The sequence below is a fragment of the Electrona antarctica genome (assembly GCF_951216825.1).
Source record: "Electrona antarctica genome assembly, chromosome: 15".
NCBI classification, from domain to species: domain Eukaryota; kingdom Metazoa; phylum Chordata; class Actinopteri; order Myctophiformes; family Myctophidae; genus Electrona; species Electrona antarctica.
In genome coordinates, this window is record NC_136796.1 from 36311430 (window position 1) to 36325622 (window position 14193).

At 44.3% G+C, this 14193-nt stretch overlaps 1 protein-coding gene across 1 annotated transcript in view; it reads right to left on the minus strand.

Moving 5' to 3' along the window:
• Nucleotides 1–13279, minus strand: part of kcnh8 (potassium voltage-gated channel, subfamily H (eag-related), member 8) — a gene marked incomplete at its 5' end in the record, with an annotated part of 132819 nt that extends 119540 nt beyond the window's left edge. The window contains one exon of the mRNA XM_079522088.1: nucleotides 13204–13279. Coding sequence (XP_079378214.1) covers nucleotides 13204–13279 — 76 coding nt within the window. The remainder of the gene's footprint in view (nucleotides 1–13203) is intronic.
• Between the last annotated feature and the right edge of the window lie 914 nt (nucleotides 13280–14193).

A 14193-nucleotide genomic window follows, 5' to 3' on the forward strand; every position in this document is an offset into this window, starting at 1 on the left:
TCTTCAACCGCTTATCCGTAGTCGGGTCGCGGGGGCAACAGCTCCACCAGAGTGCTCCAGACTTCCCTCTCCAGAGCAACATTAGTGACTTCCTCCTGGGGGATTCCGAGACGTTCCAAGGCCAGTGAGTCGATGTGTTTCCTCCAACTGCGCCTTGGTCTGCCCCGGGGTCTCCTCCCAGTGGGACGTGCGTCGAGGACCTCCCTAGGGAGGCGCCCGAGAGGCATCCTAACCAGATGCCCGAACCACCTCAGCTGGCTCCTTTCCAGGCGAAGGAGCAGCGGTTCTACTCCGAGTCTCTCTCGTGTGACTGAACTTCTCACCCTATCTCTAAGGGAGATGCCAGCCACCCGTCGAAGAAAACTCATTTCGGCCGCTTGTATTCGCGACCTTATTCTTTCGGTCATGACCCACACTTCATGACCATAGGTGAGAGTAGGAACGAAGATTGCTCGGTAGACGGAGAGCTTTGCCTTCTGGCTCAACTCTCTTTTCGTCACAACAATGCGTTACAGCGACAATATTTATAAATACATATTAAATAAATCTGCAATATTTATGCTTTCCCCAAACTGCTCTCTGTACATGTAAGTTTTGTTCTACAATAAATATCAAACTTTTTGGTCACTCTGGTTGGCATGGTACATGTGTTATCTCTCAAGAACAGATTCTGTGCTGCGTTACCGAATCTGTCAGCAAGGCCATTCAGAATGTGTATACACTGTTGATAGTGGGAATGAAAACTCAGGCACACCACAGGAAGTGGAGGGCAGGTAGACATCTTGGTGGAAGAATGTGCTTCCACTCAGACACCCCCCGGCCCAACATTCATATGGACCAAAACAAACAGTGCCAGCAGCCATAGGAAGAAACAACATGATACACAAAATGATGCTAAAGTGCCCAGTGAGACCACAACACACACACACGCACGCGCACGCGCACACACACACACACACACACACACACACACACACACACACACACACACACACACACACACACACACACACACACACACACACACACACACACACACACACACACTTCATCACGTCTTTCTGGCATATTATACCACTCCCTGGGGGGCTAACAGACACATGCTACAGTGCCGTAACATTGATCTAGCATCAATGTAGTACGTGTGAATATAGGGGAAGGGAATCAACGTCCTGTGAGAGAGTGTTGCATGTGCAAACAAATGTGCTTCCCTGTAGATCTGGCCACTTTCCATGGTTCGGGGGCTCGAAAAAATAATAGTATAGGGCTGCTAGGGCAGCTTAGAGGCACACACAAATGACTAATCTCTGCCTACATCGTACGGGGGCTGAGTCGACTACAGCGAACTTCGCAATGTTCGACACGGCAACTTGCTCGCTTTAGCTCGCTCGTTGGTGTCTCTCGAGGGTCAACTATATAAGTTAGCTTGAGGCGGCGGGCCTCCGTCGCGATCTAAAACCATAGGGCGAAAGTCCCTCCCCTTTGTCGGACAGAAAACTATGTTGCGTCAGGAACTCAAGCCTCATTTACTGTTTCTTTTTCATGTCAAGGACCCCCAAATTGCAGGCCTCCATTTGAAGAGACATGCCAGGGACCCCCATAAGAGAAGATTTTCACGGCTCTAGCAGAGATTCTCAACCCGTTTAATTTCGAGGAACCTCAGTTTGACATGCACTATAGTCTACGGACCCCCATTTATCTCTGGGACCCCAATTTATATTGTGAAATCAATGTTAATTTAACTCTGTGAGTGTACAAATGGAACCAAATGGACCCGTCAGGGTTCCATTTGTACACTCTCAGAGTTACAGACCCATAAGGGTCAAACCATTAGGTTCCAAACTATCATTTAGCTGGAGAACCCCTGGAACTCCCTCAAGGACCCGTGGGGGTCCCCAGACCCCACTTTGGGAACCACTGATTTAAAAGGTGGAGGTTTGAGCGTTGCGTCCGCACAGGTCGAGAGTATATAATATAACATTATTCCACCAATGACAGGCTTAGATGAAGGTGTCTTCTGGGGTGAGGTATACCACGAAGGCTTGTTAAACTAGTTGGAAGCGAGGTCAGCGTTAATGAGAACCGAAGTCGACTCCCACCTCTGTCTCTGTTCCAACGTAATCTCTCTTTGTATCGCAACAACGCAGATGGCCCCTTAAAGTGCAGATCATCTACAGTTGGAGGCCATCGATATTGTCCTTTTCTTTTTGCTGAGGTTTGCGTGATCTGCGCAAAAGGACAGTTAACCCATTTTGGGTGGGAACCCCTTTTGGTGTTTTAAACATTATGTTATAATTTAGCTATTGAAAAATAGCAGATCTACAAGCTCATAGCGCGCCACCGAGTGGCGCGCTACGAGCTTGTAGGTCTGCTATTTTTGAAAAATCGTGAAAATATTTATTTCAGAAAACTGGAGGATTTAGAAGGATTTTTTAAAATTTTGAGGTCAAGCCTAAATGGGTCAAATGATAAGGGACAATATCGGTGGCACCCAACTGTACTTCCAGAGCTGCACTATAACACAATCAGAACGACATCCTGTCTAATGCTGTTGCTATAAATAAAATAAAAAACAAGCAGCCGATGCCATCCAATTTCAGCAAGTCGAGCGGTCCTTCTCCGCTCCGTGCAGATCTCCAGTCAATGATGATTAATCACTCTCCACACACCAGTCCCAGAGCCACACTCATTAGGCTGCTCCTCTCTCACCCACCAACGGAGGGCAATCTACTGTAAGAAGGCCTGCCTACAGGTATGCATAATAAGACCAGGACAGAACTGTGATCACGATCTAATGAAGCCGTTGTGTTCCCAGCAACACGATGACATCGTTCCACCTGGAGGGAGGGTGGCGGGGTTGGAGGGTGCTGCATGCGCTCATCCTCAATATTACATGCAGGACAGAATTGGGTCCCACGCGCAGGCATTGAAAATGGTTTAATGCTTTTAGGATTGTGTTCTATAAGACTATGGGCTCCATCGTACGCCATTCTTTATCCTCAAGTAATAAACATTTTCCGTGAATTACGCATTTAGGAGCTTCCACTGTGCGTAAACGATATCTTGCGGCCACACAACCCACTATTAATTTTGCCGACACCTGTATTTGTGGGCTTTCCCTATATATTTGCTATCTTATACACACAGGTTTAGGACAACGGAAAGGGCCTTTTAAAACCACCCGTAATGCCAATCCGTTTGATAAAAGAATGCGCTCCTCAGATGGTGCGACCTGAGTTGGAGCTGCCTCGGCTTGATGTATGCATGTTGCAAAACATTCACAGCTCAGAGGTCTCGTTCTGTCTCTTCACAAATCTGTGATTGTAATTTCCCTCTAATCAGCAGAGTGTCAATTCCTTGTGCTCATTGTGTTTAATTGTCTAGTCAAATAAGTTATTAGATTTGTACCAAGGCGCGCTGTGCGCGATTCCCTCGTTCAGTTTCATCACCTCATCACCCCATTACGCAGCAAATATGTAATGGATTTAAAATAATGTAAAATTCAGCAGCATAATTTAGCTGTGTTGGTCGTGGAGTGGATGGCAGATACTAGATACGAGATAATAGATACTGGACACAAAACAACCCTCTGTATCTAAAATAAATGTATTCCAGGCAGCACTCTTGCTCTTCCATAAGGCAAGATCCAGGGCATAATGGATTATGGATAAGATCTCTTAAAGGGAATGGAACCTGGCACACTGATTGGATTAAGTTGCGTAATGCCCAAACCACATAATGTAATGGGTAGCGGAGGTGTATAAAGGATTTAGGTGGGTTCACAAGATAGCATTTGTTACGGGGGAACGCCTCTTACACAATACTGAATCCCCAAATGAAGGAGATAGGGCTCCTGGCACGACATGGAGCCCATTATCTTGATAACAAATGGCACTGCAGGCTAGCCATAATAATGAACTCCATGTCTACTAAACCACTCGTGTTTATTGTTGCATGCAGGATGAATTTACAGTAGCCTAATAGTCCATAATCCAAAATCTATAATCCATAATTAAATAATCCAGGCATCACTATACGATATTGACTTGAATGTATCAGAATTGGTTTTGGTGGTGTTTGGTGGTGTGGCCGGTTCCTGCCCACCACACACACGCTCGCTCACACGCACGCACGCACGCACGCACGCACGCACGCACGCACGCACGCACGCACGCACGCACGCACGCACGCACGCACGCACGCACGCACACACACACACACACACGCACACACACACTGGGGTGTACACAGTGCATCCGACTTAGTTTGACTTTTATTTGCTACAGTATCTCTGGATGCTTTATGGAGACCGGAGAGAAAAAGACGGCAAAGAGACCCACCCAATTTAGACCTGAGGACGATTCTAAAAAATGTCTTCTAAATCCTAACACTTTTTTGATAAACCTATGTTTCTATATCAGTGGACCTTTTTCATGTCAAGGACCCCCAGAATGATCTGTATTTGGCCGCGGACCACCATCTGAAAATATGTTGTTCAAGATTTGCGCCACATGTTCACGACTTCTCAAAAATAGCAGATCTACAAGTAGATCTGCTATTTTTCAATAGCTAAAGCATAACATAATATGCTTAAAACACCAAAAGGGGTTCTCGCCCCAAAATGGGTTTAAAGTTAGTATAACTTTACTTCCACAGTTCTACAATATAAGGTCATAAGGCTGCCAGTGAGACGGAACAACGGGTTCAGCGTATTATAACCTGTCTGCTCACCGACTCTAAAGAGACCCGCAGACGTCTGCCGCTTGATGATTTCTTGTATTGCGCTGATGCCGATCGAGGACCCGGGTGAGTTTTTTAAACAGTCATTTACCAGCCAGTGGTAATCATTGTTGCGATCCCTCAAGATGTTCCTCCGGCGGTTTAATTAGAGCGGGGTTGCTTTGAAAGACGGCGGAGAAGAAGGAACGACTCTCTTTACCTTCTGTTCAAAGACCGGGAGGAGCTGGGGGGGGGGGGGGGGTGCATTGTGTGTGTGTGTGTGTGTGTGTGTGTGTGTGTGTGTGTGTGTGTGTGTGTGTGTGTGTGTGTGTGTGTGTGTGTGTGTGTGTGTGTGCGTGCGTGCGTGCGTGCATGTGCGTATGCGTGCGCATGCGCGCGTGTGTGTGTGTGTGTGTGTGTGTGTGTGCGTGCGTGTGTGTGCTCATGTCTCTTCACTCGAACGTATAAAGATGGCTCGCACATGTGCACACCACACACATAAAGACGCAGCCTGCGCACGCCCACACACAAGTTACACGAGTCTCTGAAGCGCAATACGTCCAGGAGACGAAAACAAGTTTTCTCTCTCAGGCTCAAAGCAGCCGAGCCATGTGTTGAGAGTGCAGTAACCTTGGTTGTTTCTCTTGTTTCAACTCATGCACTTTCCCCCCTCTCTCTCTCTCTCTCTCTCTCTCTCTCTCTCTCTCTCTCTCTCTCTGTCTCTCTGTCTCTCTGTCTCTGTCTCTGTCTCTCTCTCTCTCTCTCTCTCTCTCTCTCTCTCTCTCTCTCAGGCATGTGCATGAGATGGGGGGTTTGGGCACCTGCCCTTTAGCCTCAAAGTCCACATCCATAGCTGGCAAAGACAGCTTCGCCGTGTCTCTTGCCATTTGTTGGGATTTCGATCAGCCGCTCAGTACCGAGTGACCTGAGGGGGACATACTCATGCAGGCAGTCTGACAGATAGGAGGGCGCCAGAACCTTCTTGACTTTAAAAGCAAGTAAAATAACTTTAAAATCTACTGGGGTAATGTGTCCCTTTTCCTGGTGTTTGTTACTTGTTCAGGCTGCTGCATAGACGAGCAAATCGGCTAACCAATCACATAGATTCAGTTCTTCAAGAGATGATGTATGATGATGTATAATGATAAGAGCGCCCCTCACTTCACACGGGTGGTATTCATCTGATGTGCTTTTAATATGTACATTGTACATATTATATGTACTGTTTATATATGTACTGCTTATAGAAGGGGCTAGCGCCCCTTCTATAAACAGCTTTTGTCCCCACACGTCTCAAGATTTGCCATTGACGATGAACGGAGACATGACGTCAGAATTCCGCTTTTTATTACGTAAATTAAACAAAACATTAAACGCCATTGACATTGAAGGGAAAATGTACGTCTTATGTAAACGAGCAAATCAGCTAACCAATCACAGGCAACAGGCATTCTGATTGGCCATGAGATGATGCATGATGATGTATACAATGATAAAAGCACCACTCTTATTCACACGGGTGTGATGTTTACACTCTTAGTTAAATAAACACTCCAGATTTGAATGGGTATAGAGCTACAGGAGGTGATCTACCTCCTAACGTCAGTGGTACGCCCCAAAAACAGCTCCGGTGAAGAATATGGATGCAACTTGATCGTACTGAATGTGACACTTGTGTCACATTCAGTACACTCATGCAGCATAAATGTCATCGTCAGTGACAGTGGAGACCGACAAAACTGCAGAAGGAGGCTGGTGTTTTGTCCATGGTGCAAGTGAAAAGCACCCACAGGGCTAGACACTAGACAGGCCAGGCCACTTTGTGACCGGAAATGTTTGGGTTCGGGTGAGCTGCCCGGAATAGCGTAGAGACGAGTGCTTCGCGTATGACTCTGATGATGTCTGATTGACTTCCTGATTGTTGCGTGTGTTGTCTGCTGTTACTGTCTCCAGCAGCATGGCTCCAAAATATATAGAGGAATCGTTCCGTTTGTGATAAAAGCATGAACTTTGGTACACTTGTAGCCAAAGGCATTCTCAAAAGATTTGGATATGGAGGCATCATGAATTGCAACCATGCAACAACTGTTTTCTAATGGGTGATGGATATAATATGATATTGCAGACAAAATTAGTTGAATTTATTTCATTCAAAGTCAAAGTCGTACTTGGTGTGTTTTTTTATTATTATTATTTCATATAATTGACCATTTTCATTGACAATTATAAATGGCCACCATTGTTTCAGACAGATAGGGATGATCTCTGTGTCGAATTATAAATTTTTCTTAGATAAAAAGAGAGAAAAAAGAGAAAAAAGAGAGAAGGATCCGGGCACACAAAGTTAAAAAAATAAATTTTCTTGATGCAGAATTTGAATTAGGAACTTTAGAATTTCAAGAAGATTCCTTCTATCTCACCAGACAAACATATCCAGTGAGGCCAAACCTAGGGTCTATCACAGGGAAGACTATTCACACTCACCTTCACAGAAACAGAGGGCTGTGCACTGTAACGAACACAACGACCCTTCTTACATTTTCAAGAGACAAGTTCATAACTGGACTGGCCTGCATCTGGTAGGCATGTCCGGAAGGGTTCATTCATAGTCCCCCTCGGATGTCTTTGACCACAGTTTCAACAGGACATGTGTATAAGCTCAGGAAACACAGCCCATACAGCCCATGCAGTCTTTTCCCTGTGGTCAACAGGCATGGGGCTGGGCTAGCTGGCGCCCTGGGCAACCCCCCCCTGAGAACCCCCCCCCCCCCCCCCCAATCGAAAATGTTCGGCCTTTCTTCCCCCTTCATAACATACCAACAGCGTATTATTAGATTTCAAAGCATGAACAGCATACAGCACTTTCAGACTGGCTGAAAGATGTGAACACACTGTTATCAACAATTAACAGCATGAGAGAGAGGCCGCGTCAACTGTCACCGTAAACATGTCAGACGGACAGACGGACAAACCATCCATCCGTCTGTAGTTGGCGCCCCCCAGTGGTTGGCGCCCTGGGCAATTGCCCACTCTGCCAGTGCCTTCCGCCGGCCCTGGTGGTCAACAGAGGCAAGGCATAGTCGGCACAATAGAGACAGCACCATTTTCAGCAGCCCATGAAATTGCAGCAGGGCTAGGGCCTGAGAAAGCACGCTACTAGTGTTCCATGCATTGACTGGTTGTGACACTGTGTCAAGCTTGTTGGCCACGGGGAAAAGACGGCGTGAAACTGTTCAGCCTCAAATGACATACCACAGGAGGTATAATTTCACAGCAGCGGTGTCACCAGTGTGCCCTGGTTGTGCTTCAACATCCACTCTATTGCATTTCCATTCATCGACTGGTTCAGTTGTTTCCATTTAGCAGATATAGGGATTTTTAAGTTTATTGGATCAACATTTTCAATAAATTCCAATAAAATAGCTCTATTTCCTTGCAATATATCATTTTGATTTTGGCCATATGACTGCCATCTTGAAAGAAACAGTGGTCATATTCAGTTGTGAGGTAGAAGGAAGCTTCTGGTCAGTTCCAAAGTTCCAAATTGAATTCTGCATCATAAAATAATGACTGATTTGACGTCATACAAGTGACGGTTGCCATATTCAATGAGAATTTAAAATTACCCAAAATACATTTATCAAGTACTACTATGGTAAATAAGTCTTAAATATCATATTACATCCATCACTCATAAGAAAACTGTTGTTGCCTGGCGGTCATTTTGAAAAATGGTTGCCATGGGTGCCATGTTGAAAATTCGTGATGCCTCCATATCCAATTCTTTTTGGAATGCCTTTGGCTGTAAGTGTACCAAATTTCATGCTTTTATCACAAACTGAAGGATCGTTTTGGTGCTGCACCATGTGAGACGTCTCCACTTCTCTCCAGGAGTTTGTTTTTTTGCCACTTCAGATTCCTCATGTTCTGAAGAATAACAAATAAACCAATGGTGTTTTCACAGTATGATGTTCCGTTGAGTGAGTGGGAAATGTTTTTGAGGGTTGATCGACCTGAATACCATTGTGGATCGATTTGAACATTCAAAAGAAGAATTACTTTCAAACTTTCAACTTTGAAAGCAAGGACAGGGATCGCATGCGGTGAATATATTCTTTGGAATTAAGTTATGGCAAGTTTCCCGGACCAATATGTCAGTGACGTTGACGTACGATCCAGTTGGCCAATGTGGCCAATATGTCTATGGTCCCAACCGCACAATAGACAACAATTACTGTTCGGTTATAAATTGCCAGACAGTAGATTCACAGTCTGTGTTTGTACTCTCTGGGAGTCCAGAGAACACGGTATTGTCTCTAATTGACCTGCACTGGAGGTTCAGCAAGGTTTCGCTTATAGCTGCCTGTTCTCCTTTTCAATAGCAGCCACCTTTTGTCTCCACTTTGCATCTAGCATTTTAGCACCACAAGCTGAGACACATTAGTATTCTAGTACGAGTAAACGTTTGACTGAGCAACGTTTACTTGCAGTTGAGTAATACATTTCTACCAGGAGTATCTATACATTGACTCAAGTACTGAGGCTGAAAATGAATACATTGTCCACCACTGTCCACGCCATAAAAGTGATGACAAGCACAGTGCATATGATTCAATGAACAGCTTATTTGCTTATTGAAGCAGTCAGCCCAAAACGTAATCGGCAGTCAGGTCAACTATTGCTTGTCAATGCAGCTAGCGAGAGATAAGAAGTATCTAAAAGGCACGGAATACATAAGGCGGAATTATCTTGAGGTTTGTGCATATCACCCCAGTGACTGAAATGAATAATACTCTGCGGGTGTTTGACTGTGAATGACATTGACAAAAAGTGTTTGTTACAATGTTCTGACTCCAAGAGTTATTTATGGTTCAATTTGGTGGAAGATAGACATTCTGCCAATACAAACTATACAGGCACAAATTATGTCCTGCCAAAGCCTAAATTAGAGCTTGGTAATGGAAGAGCATTCTTTCACCAAACACATGAAAGGTGTAATAACCACTAAGTAAAGTAAGTATCAGGTATAACGGGTTCCCTGCTGTGTTTTGTTAGTGTGTCTACACCAGGGGTCGGCAACCTTTTTGACATGAAGTGCCATGTTTTCATTTTCTTGATAATCAGTGTGCCTTATCAACATAAAGTTTAATTATGTCACCACATAAAAATGTAATATTTCCATCTGATTTTGATTGTCCATAGGCTGTACATAACCTTTTTATGTGGCCTATTTTCTTTCACACAGACCCAGAGTTTGAGTGAATGTAGAATTATGCAGGGTGTAATTTATATGAGGGGACTTCATTTCACAGACTAAACTTTTTTGAATACTTCTTAATATTAAAATAAAAGATCTCTCTGCACTTATGCCAGTGTGCCAGTGACCACCCTCCCCTGTGCCAATGTTGGCACCCGTGCCTGAGGTTGCCTACCCCTGGTCTACACAATGCATGTACAAATTGTGCTCTTACAAATTGTGGGTTTTCAAGGGTTTACTGGTACACCACGGTTTGTTTTTGTTTGTTCTATTAAAGTGAGGTTTTTATACTTGAGGCCATGCAGTTGGGCTAAAATTGTTCCTAATAGAAAATCTAATCCAAACGAATAACCCTGCAGCAAATTGTCACTTCCACCACATCCATGTTTCCAGTCAGCATCCTGGCTTCTGGTACTGCCACTTTGCCCTGCAGGGTGCTGATGATGTCAGAGACATGATCTTGCAGTGATTTCAGGGTCTTCCCCTCCTATTTTCTCCTAGGCCATTCTATCACCAGCCAATTTGTCCCGTCAAGCACTGTTGCCTCTCAGCCCTCGTCCAATCTTATATAGCCTATACTGTAGGTCGTTGTTAATTTCTGCTGTCCTCAAGGACAGCACTTGACCTGCTGGGAACACGTACAGGACAAACCATTTGAGCCTGTACACAGTAGCACTGATTCTCAAAGTGGGGTTCGGGAACCCCCCAGTGGTCCTTGAGGTGGTTCCAGGGGGTCCCCAGCAAAACGAGTAACAGTTTAAACAAAATATTTTGTCTTGTCGGCTTAAAAAAAAAGAAAAGAAAAGGATCAACAAGCTCACTCACAACGTAGTTTGTAGATCTGCACATTTCTTCTGGAGGTCCCTCCCTGGCAGAAAATCTTTTCAAATGTGGATTCTTTAATAGCATGGAAGTGTGTGAGAGCCATATGCACTATAGCACTCCCCCTGGAAATCTATTAGAATGGAACACCTGTCCGAGGGACAAAATGTCTGCTTCTGCTGTCCTATAACGACAGTACCTGAGCACGTGGGCATGCACAAACTGAAGGGAAAAAAATATAGGGAGGGCGAAATATAGATGCTTGTCTATTGTTAGTGTCGTGATGCACACATAGTCATTTATCAAGTGGCTCAACCGAACTGGAGCAGGGAGATGTACGTTGCACGGGAGGAGAGGGGGATAGGAAGAGGAAAGAGAGAGAATGAGAGAGGAAAGACATAATCAGTGACAAAGACAGGGATGGAGACATGTGGGAGAGCAGAGATAGAGACAGGGGTGATGACAGGGGTGGAGACAGGGAGAGACAGAGAGAGACAGAGATAGAGACAGGGATGAAGACAGGGGTGGGGACAGGGAGAGACAGAGAGAGACAGAGATAGAGACAGAGGTAGAGACAGCAGGTGAGGGAGGAAGTGGAGACAGAATGACAGAGACATACAGAAACAGAGACTGCCTTTAGGTTACTTAATGGTAAAACGTAAATATACAAAAAAACATTCAGTAACAGAAATTTGTTTGAAATATAGGATTCAGCAATGCTTTCCTAGACCACTTTTAACCTGGCATGCATCCCTATTTTGGGAATCATTGTCATGCAGAATTTGTTATAAATTGTCAAAAATAGTGTCAACAAGAAAAAGTGCCCCTCAGGTCTGTTGTGGCCTCCTGGTGGCGCTATAACAGGCCAATGTGAAAAGGGTGCAGGTATATTCCTCAGCCTAGTAGGAAAGTGCATGAAAGATTTCACATAAATTGATTTGAGGCTTTTTGTTCAAAACGGGCCAGTCCTGCAAACTTGTAAAGCCAATGGTAGCCAATTAGGATGGATTATGAAATATCGGACCGTCTTGAGCACATGCCTATAGAGATACTATGTGTACAAAATCTGGAGGAGTATAATAGCAAAAGAAATCGGCCTCCTGGTGGCGCTATAACAGGCCGTTCAGGAAAATTTGGCATGGATCGGGCCAACGGTGCCGGAGATTAGCTGGTAACGGACACACACACACGCAAAACATACTCTCTCCCCATGAAACCTGCACTTTGTGTAACAAAGTAGCCTATATAAAATAGGAATTAAGTGGTTAAAATCTGACTCCTGACTCATTCCCAAAGTAATATAATATCCAACATGCATCAATTTATTATATAGGTTGAAATCAAAATGCAAAGAGAGGAATTTATTTTATCATCTAAAACCAACCAACAGAAGTCCTTGAGATCAAATTCCTAACATTTAATTTGTGTGTGACAGTAACCTGCACATAATCTGTACAGAAGCAGACTCAGCACTGGACTTCACGGGGGAGAATGTAGGCATGCAGTCAGTTGGTGTAATATTGTGGAGTAACAAAGCTTCATTGTAAATAAGCACTCAATTTGCACGTATGTGGTATAGGCTATAGTCAGAAGTTGCTCATTAGCCATGCTGACTCTGAGAACTACAAAAGTCGCGTAACGCGTTCATATAAAAGTTACGGTTTAATGCCATTGTTGCCCAAAGCTATCCAATTAATTTTGATAGTGCCTTCTGTGCGAAAGGCGATAGGAAAATCGCACTTGTCGCAGGCAGCGATAATAAATGTTCACGCTGCACGTGGTTCAGATGTGTGGCACAAAACACATTTATCTGGGTGTAATCTGGCAATATACAGGCTGTCCAACTTGGTGCAGGCAGCCCTTACAAGTTGACGGAATGTTTTCTGTGTTTTTGCGCGCATGGATGGAGTCAACTCTGTCACTGTCCGTGGTGCTGAAAGATCAGATAGAGAAACAAAACCCTTGGCTGCTTACTGCTTAGTTGTGTTTCTGCTTTAAGGATTAACGAGACTTTCTTTGTCTTAAACTATCGGTGGAAACTAAAGGGCTGATGATGATGACGCCTGAAGTTGTAAAATAAAATGCATTTGCAGAGAAAAACAATAAACACGCAGAAATCTGCACCAGAAAAGGGGGTGATTTATTTTCCTCCCCGTTTTCTTTTAACTTTACAAATAATATATTTAAGAGCTCTACTGCATGGTGCACTGCCACTATACCATGAAGTAGCAGTCCCCACATATTATTAACTGGTAAATTGAAATGCTCATTTGTATTAATCCATAATGATTAGATTCAATCAAAGCTCCGATACATTTAAAAAAAAAGGATGCAACAAAGCCGAAAGCTTCATATAAACTCTCACAAGTAGGATTCTGAAGACGACTATAGAAAAACAAACTTACGAGTGCCGTCAAAGCGCGTGGCTATGGTGTCCAGGAAGGTGTTCTGAGGCGCTAATAATCCCTTCATCACAGGCATTTTCCTTCCTTGTTGTCGGAGTCCCCATCAAAAGTTACGGGAAGAGAAGGTTCGCGAGTCGTTCAAAACGTGAGAGAGGCTCCCATTGACGCCGCCAAACAACCGCGCATTAAGGCTCTGGGAAGAAAGATGCCCGGTAGGTAAACTCGGCTCAACCACCTATCCACTGATGCGCGCTCCCGCGTGTACGGCAGTGTACTGTACGGGTCGGAGCCCTATGTGTTGTTGTTGCGTGATGTGGAGAGAGAAGGTGTCCGCAGGTGTGGGTCAGGTGAGAGCCAGGGAGAGTCTGTCAGCGGGGCCATTATTAGGCCGCTATGGACTCAATGTCTCGTCTCTCCACAACGCGCAATGGTCGGATACATCCATCACTATCAACAACGGAGAGCGGGGAGAGAGAGAGAGAGAGAGAGAGAGAGAGAGAGAGAGAGAGAGAGAGAGAGAGAGAGAGAGAGAGAGAGAGACCAATGGGGGCTGTTTCACTGCGAAGTCAAGACTCAAGAGGTCATAAGTTGTTGACCAGAAACAATATACTACAGAAACAGCCACACAGTAAAGTCTTAATTAATTAATTAATTCATTCATTCATTCATTCATTCATTCATTCATTCATTCATCCATTCATTCATTCATTATTTAATCCAGTTATTTCAATTCCAAGAGTATATACTATATATATATAGGCTACAATTTGGTGCAACATGCCTTCTTCGGTTACTAGTCAACAATGTCAAATGGATCAATTAACACCATTTGTTTGGGGATTTATTTGGGCATGCAGGGTCATGCTTTCTTTTGACTAAATGCATATTTAATCTTCATGAATACCGTATTCTTGTAAATAGGGGGAAAAACGTTTTGTCAATTTACAAATATTGATATAGGCCTAAGAGACACGCACGCACACACACACG